The sequence below is a fragment of the Bombina bombina genome, chromosome 5 (genome assembly GCF_027579735.1).
Source record: "Bombina bombina isolate aBomBom1 chromosome 5, aBomBom1.pri, whole genome shotgun sequence".
In the NCBI taxonomy this organism is placed as follows: domain Eukaryota; kingdom Metazoa; phylum Chordata; class Amphibia; order Anura; family Bombinatoridae; genus Bombina; species Bombina bombina.
In genome coordinates this window covers 471,423,809-471,444,711 of record NC_069503.1, presented here as the reverse complement: position 1 = coordinate 471,444,711, position 20,903 = coordinate 471,423,809, and the positions used below count along the sequence as shown (strand labels likewise).

The following is a 20,903-nucleotide window of genomic DNA, read 5'->3' as shown; positions in this document are numbered from 1 at the left end:
CACCAATCAGAAGAATAAACCCTTACAAACAGCTCCTCCGCACAAAGTAAGGAGCAGTGCTGATTTGCTGTAAAAGAGGAGGGATTACTTGGCTACTGCTGTAGATAATTTATTGTTTTGTTTTTATCTTTGCATTATTTAGTCTGACAGTAATCTTCATATTTTAGAACTCTGTATATTCTGCAGTTAACTGATTTTAGCATGAGTTTTAAATATACACAACTTCCTACACACAGGGCAAAAATATGAAAATTGTTGTTAGACTAAATAATTAAAAAAATCAATTTGCCCCCAACAGCTCACCTAGTCCGGTGTTTTGCATAATCACACAGTAAGATCAACAGTATTTTGACACACTGCAGCCTAGCTCCTCCCTTGCACCTCTGTCCTGAGAGTGTCATTAGGAATCCAGAATAATTTAGGAAGCATTGCTGCTGTCTGTTAGTACAGTGAATCTAAGGTAGTTTTGTGTCACTTCAGCTGAGCTCTGCAATAGTGTAATATATAGAGAAGTGATAACATATAAGAGCTGGACAGTTAAAAATAATTGATTAGTGCAAGAATACTTCTATTTTTATAGTCTTTTGGAAAAATTAATGACTGTTAACAGTAAAAGTTTTGTTATATCTTCACATCTATTATTTGTTTAAATTAGACACTTTAATAAATGCTGACTAGTGGTACAGACTGTTTTCAGTTAACTGATACAGTAAAGGAATTATTTTTATTATTTAAAGGGACACTCAAGTTAAAATAAACTTTTCTGATTCAGAAAGAGAATGTAGTTTAAGACACTTTACTTCCATTATCAAATTTTGCACAAGCTTTTTATATACACACTTTCTGGGAAACAAGCTCCTACTGAGCATACGCACAAGCTCTTATGGTATACATGTACTAGTCTGTGATTGGCTGATGTCTGTCACATGATATAGGGGGCTGGAAAATGGGAGAAAAAATAAATATGCCAGAAAAAAATCTATGGCTTATTTGAAATTCAGAGTAGGTGTTATTCAATTGTCTTTTTTTTTATTATGCACTTGTTAGTTATGCAGTTCCAAAGTATTTATTAATCCTTTAATATTTGTAAAAGTCTGTTTTTGCATATTGCTTTACTTCATGTGACATCTCTTCTTATGATGTATCTTACTGTGATGTCACTAAATAAGAAAAAAATGACAGGATTACGCTTTCTATGTAGTAAGGTGAGTGAATAACTGTTATGGTTGAACTCAGTTAGTTTAGAGGACAGATAGATAGGTAAGCTTTGGGGGTTTATCAGTATTGCACTATTGTGTACTGCCTACTCCTTTTGTCACTGTTCTTTAATCACAGCTGAGTGCTGCAAACTGTGTGACATTTCAGTAGTTAGCTCTGTGATCTGGGTGACAATGAGCTGCTGCTAGTGAAGGGTTAATAATACACATTGTACAGATCTGGGTGATAATGAGCTGCTGCTAGTGAAGGGTTAATAATACACATTGTACAGATCTGGGTGATAATGAGCTGCTGGTAGTGAATGGTTAATACACTGTACAGATCTGGGTGACAATGAGCTGCTGCTAGTGAAGGGTTAATACACACTGTACAGATGTGGGTGATAATGAGCTGCTGCTAGTGAAGGGTCAATACACACTGTACAGATCTGGGTGACAATGAGCTGCTATTAGTGAAGGGTTAATACACACTGTACAGATCTGGGTGATAATGAGCTGGTGCTAGTGAAGGGTTAATACACACTGTACAGATTTGTATGATAATGAGCTGCTGCTAGTGAAGGGTTAATACATTGTACAGATCTGGATGACAATGAGCTGCTGCTAGTGAAGGGTTAATACACTGTACAGATCTGGGTGACAATGAGCTGCTGCTAGTGAAGGGTTAATACACACTGTACAGATGTGGATCATAATGAGCTGCTGCTAGTGAAGGGTTAATACACACTGTACAGATCTGGGTGACAATGAGCTGCTATTAGTGAAGGGTTAATACACACCGTACAGATCTGGGTGATAATGAGCTGGTGCTAGTGAAGGGTTAATACACACTGTACAGATTTGTATGATAATGAGCTGCTGCTAGTGAAGGGTTAATACATTGTACAGATCTGAGTGACAATGAGCTGCTGCTAGTGAAGGGTTAATACACTGTACAGATCTGAGTGACAATGAGCTGCTGCTAGTGAAGGGTTAATACACTGTACAGATCTGAGAGACAATGAGCTGCTGCTAGTGAAGGGTTAATACACACTGTACAGATCTGGGTGATAATGATCTTTTGCAAAAGAATAAATCAGGTGTAAAGATAATAGTCAAAATCTAAACTACTTTCTGTTAATAGAGAAATTAATCTTTTGATCAGCAACAGCTATAATAGTGATCTACTAAGTAGCACTAAAAATATGGCTAAAGTGCATATTCCCTCATTTGTTCTATACCTTTTACTTTCCTATTTATATATATATACTCCTTTTGTCACTGTTCTTTAATCACAGCTGAGTGCTGCAAACTGTGTGACATTTCAGTAGTTAGCTCTGTGATCTGGGTGACAATGAGCTGCTGCTAGTGAAGGGTTAATAATACACATTGTACAGATCTGGGTGATAATGAGCTGCTGCTAGTGAAGGGTTAATAATACACATTGTACAGATCTGGGTGATAATGAGCTGCTGGTAGTGAATGGTTAATACACTGTACAGATCTGGGTGACAATGAGCTGCTGCTAGTGAAGGGTTAATACACACTGTACAGATGTGGGTGATAATGAGCTGCTGCTAGTGAAGGGTTAATACACACTGTACAGATCTGGGTGACAATGAGCTGCTATTAGTGAAGGGTTAATACACACCATAGAGATCTGGGTGATAATGAGCTGGTGCTAGTGAAGGGTTAATACACACTGTACAGATTTGTATGATAATGAGCTGCTGCTAGTGAAGGGTTAATACATTGTACAGATCTGAGTGACAATGAGCTGCTGCTAGTGAAGGTTTAATACACTGTACAGATCTGAGTGACAATGAGCTGCTGCTAGTGAAGGGTTAATACACTGTACAGATCTGAGAGACAATGAGCTGCTGCTAGTGAAGGGTTAATACACACTGTACAGATCTGGGTGATAATGATCTTTTGCAAAAGAATAAATCAGGTGTAAAGATAATAGTCAAAATCTAAACTACTTTCTGTTAATAGAGAAATTAATCTTTTGATCAGCAACAGCTATAATAGTGATCTACTAAGTAGCACTAAAAATATGGCTAAAGTGCATATTCCCTCATTTGTTCTATACCTTTTACTTTCCTATTTATATATATATACTCCTTTTGTCACTGTTCTTTAATCACAGCTGAGTGCTGCAAACTGTGTGACATTTCAGTAGTTAGCTCTGTGATCTGGGTGACAATGAGCTGCTGCTAGTGAAGGGTTAATAATACACATTGTACAGATCTGGGTGATAATGAGCTGCTGCTAGTGAAGGGTTAATAATACACATTGTACAGATCTGGGTGATAATGAGCTGCTGGTAGTGAATGGTTAATACACTGTACAGATCTGGGTGACAATGAGCTGCTGCTAGTGAAGGGTTAATACACACTGTACAGATGTGGGTGATAATGAGCTGCTGCTAGTGAAGGGTTAATACACACTGTACAGATCTGGGTGACAATGAGCTGCTATTAGTGAAGGGTTAATACACACCGTACAGATCTGGGTGATAATGAGCTGGTGCTAGTGAAGGGTTAATACACACTGTACAGATTTGTATGATAATGAGCTGCTGCTAGTGAAGGGTTAATACATTGTACAGATCTGAGTGACAATGAGCTGCTGCTAGTGAAGGGTTAATACACTGTACAGATCTGAGTGACAATGAGCTGCTGCTAGTGAAGGGTTAATACACTGTACAGATCTGAGAGACAATGAGCTGCTGCTAGTGAAGGGTTAATACACACTGTACAGATCTGGGTGATAATGATCTTTTGCAAAAGAATAAATCAGGTGTAAAGATAATAGTCAAAATCTAAACTACTTTCTGTTAATAGAGAAATTAATCTTTTGATCAGCAACAGCTATAATAGTAATCTACTAAGTAGCACTACAAATATGGCTAAAGTGCATATTCCCTCATTTGTTCTATACCTTTTACTTTCCTATTTTTATATATATATATATATATATATATATATATATATATATATATATATATATTACTATATATATATATATATATATATATATATATATATATATATATATATATATATATATATATATATATATAATCTGCACTATAATAAATAGGGGGGCTAAACTATGGCAAAGTGGGTGGAACCTTAGGGCAGGGGGTGTGGTAAAAATTTTCATACAGGTAATTGATAGCTGGAAAGTGTCCCTGGAAATGTTTTTCAAATGTTGGCAACTATGTTTTCTGTCAACTTGATTTTACAATTTGTAGGCATTTTGAATAACAAAATAAAAAATGTAATACTGTACATTAAAGATATGGTTTCTAGTAATTAACACTTCTTAACTTACCCTCCAGGGGGCACTGGTCCTCCAGAAAACGTCCTTCTTTCAACACTCCATTCAGTAGCTCCTGTGGAGAGAAAATTAACAATTTAAGTATTTTTGCAGAATTGTTTGCACAATCCAGTGAAAATTTTTGGGGGGCAAGAGGTGCTTCCTACAAATACATTTCTAAGATGTGAGATCTTTAGGAATGAAAAAAAAAACATATTCTACGAGGTGAACATCTGTAAAAGCTATTGAGTTACACCGTACAGATCCAACAATTTTAACTTATGCCAAATTCTTAATGCCTCATTCAGGTTTCAGATTTTCAAAATTACCACACATACCCTTGGTAATAACATCAGATTTCATTATAATTTTCATGACCAAAACATTATGGCATGGTTTCAGAACCATGTAAAACAGCAAATCTGAATTGCTATAAAGATGTTTGGTATGGCATGATTGATCTGTCAGTCTGCAGCAATAAAATATGTCAACATAAAAGTACCCCAAAAAAAGTCATTTTATTAAAAAGGGACATTCCACTGTAAAATAAAAGTGTTCTATTATTTATTAGAACACTTCATTTTTTTAAAATATTTTCCTTCATTTACTACGTGTTTATCCATTACAAAAAGTTTAAATATAGTGAGCCATGGTTTTGTAACATTCAGTGCACTCCTGAATACAGGATACAGATGGTGAATATATCTGTATGCCAGCTTTTGATTTGCTCAATGCCATACTATTTTTGGAGTGGCATTTAAAAAAAAAAAAAATTAATTATTTTATCCGCATTTTATTTATTTTTTAAACTAAAGCATTGTTGTAATAAATACCCATATATCCGTGTCACATGTCAGGTTGTGATAAAAATATCTAGCTTATTTCTCTGGTGGATAAAAACTCAAATCCTCTCCACTACATCACACGTTTACAATAGTGTCATGCCGAAAAAAAAGATATATTCATCAAGAATAACTAAGTACACAAAATTTAAAGCAACATTATTGTTTGTTTAGAAATAAATATTTTTTTTGTATTTTAATATGACAAAATATAAGTAAGATGCCTCAATCTTAAACTGGATATTTTATATAAGTACAAATAAAGTATATAATAGATGAATACATGATTAGAGAATGAAAAAGGCTCTCCAAGTACATACACTTCTCAGGTCCACAAAAACAGATACATTGAGGCCTATTTAACAACGGTCTTGCGGACCTGATCCGACAGTGCGGATCAGATCCGCAAGACCTCTCTGAATGCGGAAAGCAATATGCTCTCCATATTCAGCATTGCATTAAGAGCTCACAAGAGCTGCTGGTGCAACGCCGCCCCCTGCAGACTCATGGCCAATCGGCTGTCAGCAGGGAGGTGTCAATCAACCCGATCGTACTGAGCAGCCGGACAAGGTTATGGAGGGTTATGGAGTACCATTCTTTACCGCTGCTTCATAACTGCTGTTTCTGGCGAGTCTGAAGACTCGCCAGAAACACGGGTCCACAGCTCCATACGGAGCTTGATTAATGGGTCTCATAGTGTTTTACAGTAATATTACTATCCAAAATAAAGCTGACAGCATTGAAGACAACACTGGCAATAATAGTAATAGTAATAGTTTGTGGGAAGAGATTGGACACATGCTGATGATGTCACAAGCAACCAATGATGACATACAGTAGTAAAGCAAACCAATAGATCAGCAAAACCCAGGCATTCCTATTTCTATGTTCTGGCAGGTCCAATTGTAGTGCTTTTTTTTATCAAATAAATACTAAAACACTAAAGGGATACTAAAGAAGGCAGACGTTAATGTGCATTTGGGTGTCAGTGCTGCTTTAATTGAGCACATAATATTGCCAATTTTCACAGTGTTATAATCAATTCCTGAATAAGGCACAACTATGTAACATGGATCATAAAAGTGCAAGAAAATGCTTAAATGTTGTAGAGTATATTACTATTGACCTATTGCTTGCATACAATTGTGTGTTTAACAGCTGCACGGGGTTAGAAAACATAGTTAAAGCTAACTTCAAAGCAGCAATGCACTACCGGGAGCTAGCTGAACACATCTGGTGAGTTAAAGACAAAAGACAAATGTGTATAGCCACCAATTATCAGCTAGCTCCCAGTAGTGCATTGCTGCTGCTAAGATATGTACATATGCTTTTCAACAAAGGATACCAAGGGAACAAAAGTGAACTTAAGTGTCTTAAAATGGCATGCTCTATCTGAAACAAAGTTTTATTTTGATTTTTATGTCTCTTTAAATTAGGCAGTAGGCCAAAAGGACTTCCCTATGTTGGACCTTTTCAAAGGCCATAGCAGCTTCCCAAAATATACAACGGCAATATGAAAGAATGTTTCAAATGAAAATTATTTAAAATTTAAAAAAATATATCAAAATCTGCTACAAAAATGTGGGACAAATACAAAAGAGAAACTGACATTAATAAACGCCAAATCTCTCAGATTATTATTATTACCAGTAATTTGTTTAGTGCTGAAAAATGAGAGATAAACAGTTAACAGTCAATATTATATCCTCAAACAGGTTATTAACCTGGGTTGTTTTTTATTATAGTCACTGGACAATTAAAAAGAAAAGAACAAAATTCTAGCAATTTACCAGTTTAGCAGCAAAGCTAACTATCGCCTAGAATACGAGTTTTGCGCTAAACAGGGTGAGAAAAAATAATGCCAAAAAAGTTGCATTATTGCACTATCCATAGCGCTGCCATTACGAGTTACTGAAAAGCCTCCTTCTGCTGTGCGTTATGGTGCGTTAAGCTCGATACCGCACAAAAGCCGAGGGCTGATTTGACGTGCTTGTGCACGCTTTCCTCCATAGACATCAATGGGGATAGAGTGTTAGAAAATAAACTAACACCTGAAGTGCGGAATGGTGATCGATATAACGCAACCCCATTGATGTCTATGGGGGAAAGAAAGTTACGTTTAAACCTAACACCCTAACATAAACCCCTAGTCTAAACACCCCTAATCCGCTGCCCCAGGCACTAATACAAGTTATTAACCCCTAATCCGCCACCCCCAACATCGCTGACACTAATAAAAGTTATTAACCCCCTAATCCGCCGCTCCCCGACACTATAATAGTTATTAACCCCTAAACCGTCGCTCCCCGACAGAGATTTTTTAGTATTATTGTATTTGTGTATACCACAATTTTTAGTACAAGTTTTTAGAATCTTTGTAGAAATAAATATTTACTCATTCTTGAACTACATATTTTTTCCACTTTGAATGGTATAATATCCTTAAGTAAACCAATTACTTCATATAAACACCCAATTCACTGTCAGTGCACATATGCATCACTGTTTTGTATTTTTGCATCTATCTTCCTTTCTGTTAATTTGGGAGCAGATTAGTATATGTGCAGGGGTCTGTACTTGCGCATTACTTAACCCCTAAACCGCCGCTCCCTGACATCACAGCCACTAAATAAAGTTATTAACCCCTAAACTCTGGCCTTCCACATCGCCGCAACTAAATAAACCTATTAACCCCGAAACCTCTGGCCTAACACATCGCAAAACACTAAATTAAACTATTAACCCCTAAACCTAACACCCCCCCCCCCCCAACCTAGCATTTTAGCCTGAACACACAACCTGTAATACCAGTGCTATGGAAATTCCACACTCAAATGTATTTTTTTTGAGTGCGGAATGGACGCTGCGTTACAGGCTAAAATACTTGCGGTATAGCTATACTGCAGCTACTCGTAATATGCGTTCCTGGCCATTCCAGCGTAATGGCCATTTTTTCATCGTTAAAAGCCGTACCGCAAAACTCGTAATCTAGGTGTCTGTGAATAATAAAACTGCAAAGTTCTTTTTTTTAACACACATTGCAAACAACCAGGACACTATGCTCTACGGCAGTGCTTTCCAAACTGTGTGTCGGGACAAACTAGTGTGTTGGCAGCAGTGTGTAGGTGTGTCCCTGCTTCAGCACAAATTTTTTTTAATTTTTGTTTTTTGTTTTCTGACTTTCTGCCTGCCTGCTACGTATGTCACATGGCTGACACGTGATTGATACCTAGGGGGACACAGATCATCTTAACCTATTGGCGCACCTCAGTGGGAACTGAAACTATTCCCATTGGCGGCGCATTGGCTCCTGACTGCACGTGTAGTCTCCTTAATTGGCTCGTGACTGCATGTGTAGTCAGTGAGTAGGACAGCAGTGTGTTTGCAGTGCGGGCAGTAGTCAATCGGACTCACCGAGCTCTGAGGGCGGCAGCTTAAACGCTGAGCAGAAGTCAGTGGGGGTTTTTTGCAGCTAGCTCCCAGTAGTGCATTGCTGCTCCTGCTCTTGATATATGGATAGGAAGTGGAAGCTTAAAAATGCTTGATGATGAAATGCAAGTGTCTTTATCTAATATTCCACCAAATATTCAGAAATTATGTTCATCCCATCAACCGTATACATCCCATTAAAATAGTAAGTAGCTATTGGTGTTATTAAACTTTTTTTTAATTCTTGCACATACATACTGTTACTTGTAAATACATTTAGTTATTATATAATTTATGTATGTGTCCGTATCTCTTAAAACAAGTTAGTTTAACCTCCTTTTTGCTAGTACAACTGAATTACTGTGTCGCGAAATGATGTAGGTCTAAAAAGTGTGCCACCAACATGAAAAGTTTGGAAAGCTCTGCTCTACGGACTAATCTTTCTAATCCTCTGTGATCTCAGCACAAATTCAATGCATGCTTTTAATAATAACTTTTTTCTTCTGTTATATTATTTATAGTTTCTTTACATGAATGATGCAGGACCAGACAATAGTATTTGTATACAGAGAATAACCCAAAAAGTTAGGAGCCAGGGGTAAAATTCTAGGAGCCAGTAGCATACTGGCTTCTGGGTTTGTCGAGCCCTGGAAAAATGTACTCAAATAAAGGGCCTATCTGGATCTACTTAAAGCGCTCAATGTGTAAACTTCAATTGCATACTTTAGTAAATGACATTACATTAAAATGTGTCCATTGCTATATAAAATAGACAAAATCAAGAGCTCATTTCTGATAGGTACATACAGGCAAAAGGAGAGTAAAATAATTGGATGGAGGTGGTGGGGAAACTTCACAGACCAAAATGCTTCTAGGCTGGAATGGGAGTTGGTTATTGAATAAAGGAACATAAAACCTCCAAAAATGATTTAATGATTCAGATAGTGCATGCAATTTTAAACAACTTTCCAATTTACTTAAATTATCAAATGTTATTACTTTTTTGTTATCCTTTGTTGAAAGGCATTAAGGTAAGTTCAGGAGTGTGCATTAAACAGTAAATACATTCTAGAACTGAGTGTTTTCTTTTTACATTATACAAATTTGTTTAAATATTGACAAAATTGTTTTCAGCAGAAGAGATAGATAAGGGGAAACCTAAGTTTCAACATGACGGTGCCCAACATTTTATATAAACTCAAAAGAACTGGAAAGACAACAATTTTCATAGTTAAACTACAGAAAAAGGGTACAAAATAAATCATAAAAGTATATTGCAGGTTTTTTTTTTACTACATATTACTAAATATTTAATATTAGAATCTCAAAGTGTTAAAGGGATAGGAAAGTCAAAATTAAACGTGTATGATTCAGATAGGAAGTTAATTCCTATGTGACGTGATGCTACTTTCAGAAGTGACAGAGGCAATCATCACTGGACTTCCAAAACCTAACAAGAACATGTTAAAGTGTGACAGCTATTCCAGCACATTTCTGGCACTGAAAGTTTTGCAAATACACAGGCAACATACATACTTGTACATTCCAATAATTCCATATGTGAGTTGCTGGCAAATTTCTGGGGACAAAGAGAAAGCTTTTGATATTGTTAACTGATCTTTTATGTTGTACTATTGGAGGAGTTTCTGGCTGAACTGGGTATCTTATATTAAAGGGACGGTTTACCCAATGATCTACTTTACCTGCTGGAGTGTATTAAATTGTTTACAAGTATTTCCATTACCCTTATATTGGCATTTGAATTAGTTTATTTAGCCTGTGGTATCCCCACCCATCCTGAAAGTTTTTGGCCTCGAGGCCAGGCGGTGTTAACACAGCCAGTAGAAGAAATTACATTCCCAGTGGGTTATAGAATAGATAAGGTAATACAATTTTAATTTTCCATTGTTCTCTACAAGTATTGGTGATTGGTTTATGGACAGATATAAGGTAAAGAAGCAGGTATATGTACACAATGTGATAAAGTAATGAGATCTGATTATACCTACAAGTTCAACCCATTTTATTAGGTTGTGGCTTCAAAACACAAAATCAGCTAATTCATATACACAAATAAGCCTTAAGTAAGCAAATCTCACACATTTTATACTCTGCAGCTGGTAAAAAAAAGTAATTGGAAACACATTAAAGGGACACTCAGGTTTTATTAAATTTTCATGATTCAGATACAGCATGTAATTTTAAACAACTTTCCAATTTACTTCCATTAAAAAAAAAATGTGCACAGCCTTTTATATTTACACTTTTTTTGAGTCACCAGCTCCTACTGAGCATGTACAAGGACTCAGACTATACGTATATGCATTTGTGATTGGCTGATTGCTATCACATGGTACAGGGGGAGTGGAATATACATAACTTTGAAATGTGTTAGAAAATAATCTACTACTCATTTGAAATTCAGAGTAAATGCTATTGTATTGTCTTGTTATCTTGCATTTGTTGATTATGCAAATCTGCTGTGTTTACTGGTCCTTTAAGGGAAAAACAGTTTTATAGTATACTGTCCCTTTAAGTTCCAGCTGTGAACTTCTGACGCTTTGCTCACTCTTAAACTCCTCAAAGAAAAAAGGGAGCAAGTTGTAAGTTAAGCATAAAGAGTTGATGGGTATATAGAAACTAGAGCGTGGCAAAATGCTTTTGACATCCAGTTATTATGAGGAAACCAAGATACTGTTATTACCCCAGCTTCTAACAATAAAATATCAAAATAACTAAAATACCTAATAATAAAGGGTACTTTGTGAGGATGAAGGGATAGTGTATGCCATAATCTCACCAAGTATGACATCTCATTGCAAGAATGTTGTGGCCAATGAGCCCTAGTTAGGGATATTGTCAGGGACTGGTATTCCGTTTGGGTTAGGGATTAAGGATAGGGTTATAATTCACTGAGGTTGGGGTTAGTTAAAGTTAGGGATTGTAAATAAGGTATGGAATGTGGGCTAGAAATATGGTTAGGTTTTAAGATTATGGTTAGAGACGGGGTTTAGCGTTATGATTAGGGGTTTCAGTTAGTATCTAGGGTTAGAGTTGTGGGTATCTACTATCAATCTAGTGTTACAGTTAGGTGTATACATTAGGATTAGGATTTCAGTTACATTTTGGGATGAGGATTAAAATTAGGGATTGGGGGGTTGATTTTCAATTAGAGGTTGCTATTAGGGTTACAATTAGTGTTAGGGATTAGGTTTTGGGTTATAACTAGGGGGCAAAGAATTAGGATTTGGATTAGGTTTTCAGTTAGTTTTAGGTATTGGGGTTATAGATTGTTTAAGGTTACATTTAGGCATTAGGGTAACAATTTCAGTTAGTTTTAGTAACTGGGGTTAGGGTCACTATTAGTGTTGGGGTTGTAGTTAGGGTTACAATTAGGGACTGGCATTAGGACTAAAGCTTGGAATTTAATAAGGCATTTTAGCCTATTAAAAGCTAAAGTTTACCACTTAGTCCAGTGATTCAAATATTAAATTGTAATGAATTAACACGACTGCTCCAATCCTTCTAGATTTGTATATAACATGCAGAATGACGCAACTTTAAAACTTTGCAATATATTTTCATTCTTTATTTTGTCCTCTTTTCATTGAAATGCACCCGCTGTCTTCTCAATGCCAACTCTGCCACATATATGTCCCTGATTGGATTTAGCTGATGACAACTGCAAAACAATACACTTTATAGTGCCTAGCTTTGTTGTTTGCAGACTCAAGCCCAGATTGGTTCCTTTAAATAAGGTAAATGGTAGGTGGGTTTGGCTTTTGATAAATAAAGGCAGGAAAAGGATATAATGTTAAGACTTGGTTGATATTTACATGGTGATTACTGGCTTGCTTCTATGCAACAAAGATCACTATAGGAGCTTTCCCTGTCAGTCAATAAACACTGACATTAAAGTGACAGTATACTATAAAATTGTTTTTCCCTTAATGTGTTTCCAATTACTTTATTTACCAGCTGCAGGGTATAAAATGTATGAGATTTGCTTTTTTAAGGCTTATTTGTGTATATGAATTAGCTGATTTTGTGTTTTGAAGCCACAACCTAATAAAATGGGTTGAGCTTGTAGGTATAAGCAGATCTCATTACTTTATCACATTGTGTACATATAAATGATTATTTATCTTATATCTGTCCAAAAACCAATCACCAATACTTGGAGAGAACAATGGAACATTAACATTTTATTACCTTATCTCTTCTATAACCCACTGGGAGTGCAATTTCTTCTACTGGCTGTGTTTATACAGCTTGGCCTTGCAGCCAAACATTTTCAGGATGGATGGGGATACCAGAGGCTAAATAAACTAATTCAAATGCCAATATAAGGGTAATGGAAATACTTGTAAACAATTTAATACACTCCAGCAAGTAAAGTGTATCCTTAGGAACAAATTAAAGGGGAGAACATTTTTGAGTAAACTGTTCCTTAAAGGGCTAGATTTATCAAGGGCTATGAGAAATCTCCTTTGTATTCTCCTCCGTGTTCTCTGCAACCCTTGGAAAGGTTCACCGGTACGCAAAAATGTATCAAAAAATTGTATGTATTAATTTGCGCTGTTTGGAAGGTGAGCTGTGGCAAATTATGATGAATTTCTTCACGCGAAAAAAGGAAGTGGGGTTTTTTAAGTAGTATTTTTTGCCCTCTTCAAGTAATCTATTACATTTGCGTTTTACATGGGGCAAATTATGCATTCATTTTGGTGCGTTACCACAATACATTTTTACTTTAACTTTGTTATAATAATGACCCTATATGACCGTAACACAATCAGTGTGAATAGAATTTTCCGTCTTTGTGGGGCCATTTCACATTCTTTATTTGGCATATGTATCTAGCCAAATATAGACCTGCTAGAGTCAGAAAGTTCTCCATCAGAAATAGATGTGAACAGGACACCAGATCAAAGACATAATTTCTAATGTTGTTCTCCACAGTACCTATAGAGAACTATAATGTGCGTATTTGTAGGAGAACTTTGTTTTTTCCGAAGGCACAAAAAAATGATAAATTGGTAACTTGGTGTAATGCTAAGGCGGGCTCTAGAAATGCGACTAAAACTAGAAAATGTAACCCTTTTTAAGCGCACCGGTGCACCTTGGCAAACACGAACAAAGTGAGAGGAATGTATAGTCTGACAATTTTAGGCGCACTTTGCATTAATAAAATTAGAGGATTCAGTCGTATGCAGATTTTTAGGAGAATTGCTTTGATAAATCCTGCTTTTTGAGTTGTGTGAATGTAAATTTCTTGTAAGTTTTAGTAAAAATGTAACATCTGTTGACAAATTTCCAGAAATGTCTATAGATCTTGATATGTTATCTGCACTTCCCCCACTGCTATTCCTCCTTCTCATGTTTTCCGCTGCTTTTTCTATCCGTTAGTTTTCTATATTCCTTTGAACTATGAATTGCTCAGATTGTTTGTTTTATATTTGTCCTTTTCCCTCTTCTCATTCCTGCTATGCCGGTTTGCACATCTTTATTTCAATTATCCTTCTGTTCTCCTTGACATATGAAATAGAGGTGAACCCTTAAAAGGGTGTGCTCCTAAACATGAATGCTAGACAAAATAATAATAACCTTAAAAAAGGATACTACATTTTTTTAAAAACATTCCTTATTACCTCAATGTGATTTCTGTAACATCAGTGATGATTATACCAGATTCTTAATTTTAACACAGATTAACGCTACAGGGACTGTGCTAAAGCATTTTTATAATTTCATGGTTTAACTTTTTAAAGCAATTTATTTATCAAATGCAAAGTGAAATTAACGTCAAAGTTAAAGGGAGACAAGTCAAAATTAAAATTTCATGATTCAGATAGAGCAGGCAGTTTTAATCAACTTTCCAATTTACTTTCATTACCAAAATGTGCACAGTCTTTTTATATTTACACTTTTGAGTCATCAGCTCCTACTGAGCATGTGCAAAAATTCACAGCATATACGTATATGCATTTGTGATTGGCTGATGGCTGTCACATGATGCAATGGTAGTGGAAATAGATATGTTTGAAATTTGTCAGAAAAAAATCTACTCATTTGAAGTTCAGACTAAGTGCTATTGCATTGTCTTTTTATCATGCATTTGTTGATTATGCAAATCTACTGTATTTACTGGCTCTTTAAACTTGCATGATTCAGATAGAGCATGTAATTTTAATATCCTTAAATTATTTTTTATTATCAAATTGACTTTATTCTCTTGGTATTCTTAGTTGGAAAGCATATGTGCATATCCTCAGCAGCAGCTATGCAGTACTGGGAGCAGCTGATGATTGTAGGCTATGTGCATATGACTCTTGTCAATGGTTCACCAGATCTGGGCCACTAACTCCAAGTAGTGCATTGCTGCATTGGAGTTGACTTTAACTATGTGTTTAAAGAGACACATAAATACACTTTATGCACCCCCAGGGCTAGATTGGCAAATCAGACCGTCACAGGAATTTTTTGAAGACCTGCCCTGCTTCCGCCTCCCAGCCCAGCCAAACCTGCTCCCAGTCCAGAAGTCCAAATCACCCGCCCAGACCCGCCCCCCCCCCCCCCATGTTACTTTTCAGCATCCAGGAGCAGAGTCTCCTTAAAGGGACAGCCAACACCAGAATGTTTGTTGTTTTAAATGATAGATAATCCCTTAATTACCCATTCCTCAGTTTTGCATAACCAACACAGTTATAATTAATGCACGTTTTACCTCTGTAATTACCTTGTATCTAAGCTTTTGCAGACTGCCCCCTTATTTCAGTTCTTTTGACAGACTTGCATTTTAGCCAATCAGTGCTCACTCCTCGGTAAATTCACATGCATAAGCTCAATGTTATCTATATGAAACACATGAACTAACGCCCTCTAGTGGTCAAAATGCATTCAGATTAGAGGTGGCCTTCAAGAGCTAAGAAATTAGCATATGAACCTCCTAGGTTTGGCTTTCAACTAAGAATACCAAGTGAACAAAGGAAAATTGGTGATAAAAGTAAATTGTAAAGTTGTTTAAAATTACATGCCTATTTGAATCATGAAAGTTTTTTTTTGGACTTGTCTGTCCCTTTAAATAGATAGAAGTAATCCTTCACATACACATTTGCCATTTTTTTAATTTAAATGACCCTTAAACTTTATATTTGAAAATAAAAAAACATATATATTTATTGTTTAGATAATATATGTTTTCACGGAAAAGATTTCAGGCATGTGAAATTCTTTTATTTTGTGTGTGTACGAGGCAATATATAATGTGACTATACACTGCACTGTGATAATTTTCAAGTGGTTGTGCAAAGTGATTTATCTTAACAAATATGAACTTATGGTTTAGTTTCAAGCAGATTCCTGTGTCAATAGGAAAACGCTTTTCCTAATTCCTAGCATAACTTTACACACAGCATTATTGGGACTGCTGGTGCCGATGCAACAGTTTGCATTATTTCACAAAAAAATCATACTACACAATGTGTTACTTAGTTTTATTAACGAAAACAATAAAATATAACACATGGAAGTTTTGCTTCCAAGTATAACATAGCTTTCTGTAATTACTTGCTATCTACACTGCCGATCATAATTTTACTGGCAGCTAAGAGAAAAGTAAGCTGGCTGTTTGTTACTGTTTTTGCAGCATTGCTGCCAAGCATTCTTCAACCTTGCCTTTTGCAAGCCTTTTAAGCAATATCAGATTACTAAGGGGCTTTCATTGCTAAGAACCTGGTGACATAAACCAAATCTTAAACTCTCTTAAGGCCACCCCTACTGAGTGAGGGGAACTATAAAGCATTGTTTGAAGATTTCCTGTTTGAGAAAACCACCAGTCTATTAAGCCTTCTACCTTTTGAAGTTGCACACTTCTGTTAGACAATAAGCAATGTACCAACAATGGTATTAAAGAACACTCTATTCAACTACCTAGATCATTTTCTGTCTTATAGATTTCTAAATATTTTTGGCGCCCAAGTGACCAACAACACTTTACTCTGCACTGCTTGTAAAAACAATGTAATCAAATTGGATACAAAGTCGAGAACTTACATCTTATTGTACAAAAGTCGTTGTGTCAAATATTTGTATATTCTCTAAGTTGAGAATCGTTTAAACTGATATCGAATTACATAACTGTAAAAAGAAAATTAATAAGTTTAATTTTAATTAATTAATAAACAAAAAAGAGAAGAGAAAAAAACACAGTTACTCCTGAAAACGTCTCTTGCGCTAAATCATTTAATACAAAGCATTTTGATGCGTTTTGCGAAGAAATAGTAATTTCATTTTTTTTATTTCAGCAGATGAGACATAAAGATGTCCTTGCAAACTGCCTAAAATTATCTGCCTGTTGTCTATCTATCAATACATTTCTATAGATTTAAATAAACGATTCCAAAAAGTCCTACTAATATATAGTATTAGTTTAATAAAAAAAAATAAACGAATACGAAATATTGCAGCCAACGAATATTCAGGGAAATGAATTTCCCCAAATATTCGTTATGATAGATTTGGAGGAACTGAATTTTTTAGTGCTGCACAATTCTTTTGAATAATATATTAGACAAGTCTTAACGTTTAAAACACATTAACATCCTATTCACTGCAATTATTTTTCAATAGCCAAACTCCACCCACAATCTGCCTTATCTGGTGGAGCCAATCTGGGCTTTAGTCCACAGACAACAAGGCTAACTACTGTCATAAAGTTAGCATAAAGTATCTTGTTTTGCAATTGTCATCATCTGATCAAGCCAATTAGGGATATTTGTGTAGCAGGTTTAGCCTTGAGAAGACAGCAGGGTGCATTTACAGTTCAGTAATTAAAAATTGCTCAATTTTCAGAGCTCAATTACATGAAAAGGGTCAAAATAAATAATTAAAATAAATTGCAAAGTTTTTTCATTATGCATAGCTAAACATTTTATATACAACTAGTCTTAAAGCCCGTTCACACGGGCCATTTTTTGCAGTACAACGGTCCCACCCCTTGCTCTCTCTCTATATCCCCTCTCTTTTACTCTCTCTTTCTCCCCTCTCTTTTGCTCTCTCTCTCCCCCTCTCTTTTGCGCTCTCTCCCCCCCCTCTCTTTTGCTGTCTCTCTCCCTCTTTTGCTGTGTCTCTCCCCGCTCTCTTTTGCTCTCTCTCTCTCCCCTCTCTTTTGCTCTCTCTCTCCCCCCTCCTCTCTTTTGCTGTCTCTCTCCCTCTTTTGTTGTCTCTCTCCCTCTTTTGCTCTCTCTCTCCCTCTTTTGCTCTCTCTCTCCCCCTCTCTTTTGCTGTCTCTCTCCCTCTTTTGTTGTCTTTCTCCCTATTTTGCTGTCTCTCCTTCTTTTGCTCTCTCTCTCCCCTCCTCTCTTTTGCTGTCTCTCTCCCTATTTTGCTCTCTCTCTCCCCCCCCCTCTTTTGCGCTCTCCCCCCTCTCTCCCCCCTCTCTTTTGCGCTCTCTCCCCCCTCTCTTTTGCGCTCTGTCCCCCCTCTCTTTTGCTCTCTCTCTCCCCTCTCTTTTGCTCTCTCCCCCCCCTCTCTTTTGCTGTCTCTCTCCCTCTTTTGTTGTCTTTCTCTCCCCTCTCTTTTGCTCTCTTTCTCCCCCCTCTCTTTTGCTCTCTCTTTCTCCCCCCTCTCTTTCTCCCCCCTCATCTCTTTTGCTCTCTCTTTCTCCCCCCTCATCTCTTTTGCTCTCTCTTTCTCCCCCCTCATCTCTTTTGCTCTCTCTTTCTCCCCCCTCATCTCTTTTGCTCTCTCTTTCTCCCCCCTCATCTCTTTTGCTCTCTTTTTCTCCCCCCTCATCTCTTTTGCTCTCTCTTTCTCCCCCCTCATCTCTTTTGCTCTCTCTCCCCAATCTCTTTTGTGCTATCTCCCCAATCTCTTTTGTGCTATCTCCCCAATCTCTTTTGTGCTATCTCCCCAATCTCTTTTGTGCTATCTCCCCAATCTCTTTTGTGCTATCTCCCCAATCTCTTTATCCCCCTCTTCTGCTCTCACTATCCCCTTCTTTTTAGAGCTCTCTGTCTTCTTATGATTCACTCACTGTGCACAGCCACACATCCGGCACCTCTTATGATTCACTCACTGTGCACAGCCACACACTCAGTACCTGGCCCCGCCCGCGTCATGGTCGGCCCCGCCCGACCCCGCCCACGTCACGCCCGGCCCGTCCGGTCACGCCCGGGCCCCGTCCACACCACGCATGCCGGCCACGCCCACTCCACCACACGCAACGCCGGGTGAAGACAGTTAGAAGGCCAGGTGTGTTTGTCCTCGTGCGCAGTCTCTACTGCGCATGACAGCTTCGGACAAACACACTTGGCCTTTTATAATATAGGATTCTCAAGGTGTATACTGTCCCTTTAAATAACAGAATAAAAACAGAATTTATGTTTACCTGATAAATTACTTTCTCCAACGGTGTGTCCGGTCCACGGCGTCATCCTTACTTGTGGGATATTCTCTTCCCCAACAGGAAATGGCAAAGAGCCCAGCAAAGCTGGTCACATGATCCCTCCTAGGCTCCGCCTTCCCCAGTCATTCGACCGACGTAAAGGAGGAATATTTGCATAGGAGAAATCATATGATACCGTGGTGACTGTAGTTAAAGAAAATAAAATATCAGACCTGATTAAAAAACCAGGGCGGGCCGTGGACCGGACACACCGTTGGAGAAAGTAATTTATCAGGTAAACATAAATTCTGTTTTCTCCAACATAGGTGTGTCCGGTCCACGGCGTCATCCTTACTTGTGGGAACCAATACCAAAGCTTTAGGACACGGATGATGGGAGGGAGCAAATCAGGTCACCTAGATGGAAGGCACCACGGCTTGCAAAACCTTTCTCCCAAAAATAGCCTCAGAAGAAGCAAAAGTATCAAATTTGTAAAATTTGGTAAAAGTGTGCAGTGAAGACCAAGTCGCTGCCTTACATATCTGATCAACAGAAGCCTCGTTCTTGAAGGCCCATGTGGAAGCCACGGCCCTAGTGGAATGAGCTGTGATTCTTTCAGGAGGCTGCCGTCCGGCAGTCTCATAAGCCAATCTGATGATGCTTTTAAGCCAAAAAGAGAGAGAGGTAGAAGTTGCTTTTTGACCTCTCCTTTTACCAGAATAAACAACAAACAAGGAAGATGTTTGTCTGAAATCCTTTGTAGCATCTAAATAGAATTTTAGAGCACGAACTACATCCAAATTGTGCAACAAACGTTCCTTCTTTGAAACTGGATTCGGACACAAAGAAGGCACGACTATCTCCTGGTTAATGTTTTTGTTAGAAACAACTTTCGGAAGAAAACCAGGTTTAGTACGCAAAACCACCTTATCTGCATGGAACACCAGATAAGGAGGAGAACACTGCAGAGCAGATAACTCTGAAACTCTTCTAGCAGAAGAAATTGCAACCAAAAACAAAACTTTCCAAGATAATAACTTAATATCTACGGAATGTAAGGGTTCAAACGGAACCCCCTGAAGAACTGAAAGAACTAAATTGAGACTCCAAGGAGGAGTCAAAGGTTTGTAAACAGGCTTGATTCTAACCAGAGCCTGAACAAAAGCTTGAACATCTGGCACAGCCGCCAGCTTTTTGTGAAGTAAAACAGATAAAGCAGAAATCTGTCCCTTCAAAGAACTTGCAGATAATCCTTTCTCCAAACCTTCTTGAAGAAAGGATAGAATCTTAGGAATTTTTATCTTGTTCCATGGGAATCCTTTAGATTCACACCAACAGATATATTTTTTCCATTTTTTTATGGTAGATTTTTCTAGTTACAGGCTTTCTGGCCTGAACAAGAGTATCAATGACAGAATCTGAGAACCCTCGCTTTGATAAAATCAAGCGTTCAATCTCCAAGCAGTCAGTTGGAGTGAGGCCAGATTCGGATGTTCGAACGGACCTTGAACAAGAAGGTCCTGTCTCAAAGGTAGCTTCCATGGTGGAGCCGATGACATATTCACCAGGTCTGCATACCAAGTCCTGCGTGGCCACGCAGGAGCTATCAAGATCACCGATGCCCTCTCCTGATTGATCCTGGCTACCAGCCTGGGGATGAGAGGAAACGGTGGGAATACATAAGCTAGGTTGAAGGTCCAAGGTGCTACTAGTGCATCTACTAGAGTC

General features: G+C 37.5%; 1 protein-coding gene across 2 annotated transcripts in view; it reads right to left on the bottom strand.

The window, feature by feature from the left end:
• The window catches only part of NKD2 (NKD inhibitor of WNT signaling pathway 2), a 144,656-nt gene that overhangs the window by 26,903 nt on the left and 96,850 nt on the right, over positions 1-20,903 (bottom strand). For both annotated transcript variants that reach the window (XM_053714356.1, XM_053714357.1), the window contains exon 4: positions 4,536-4,596. In XM_053714356.1, the coding sequence (XP_053570331.1) occupies positions 4,536-4,596 (61 nt within the window). The remainder of the gene's footprint in view (positions 1-4,535; positions 4,597-20,903) is intronic.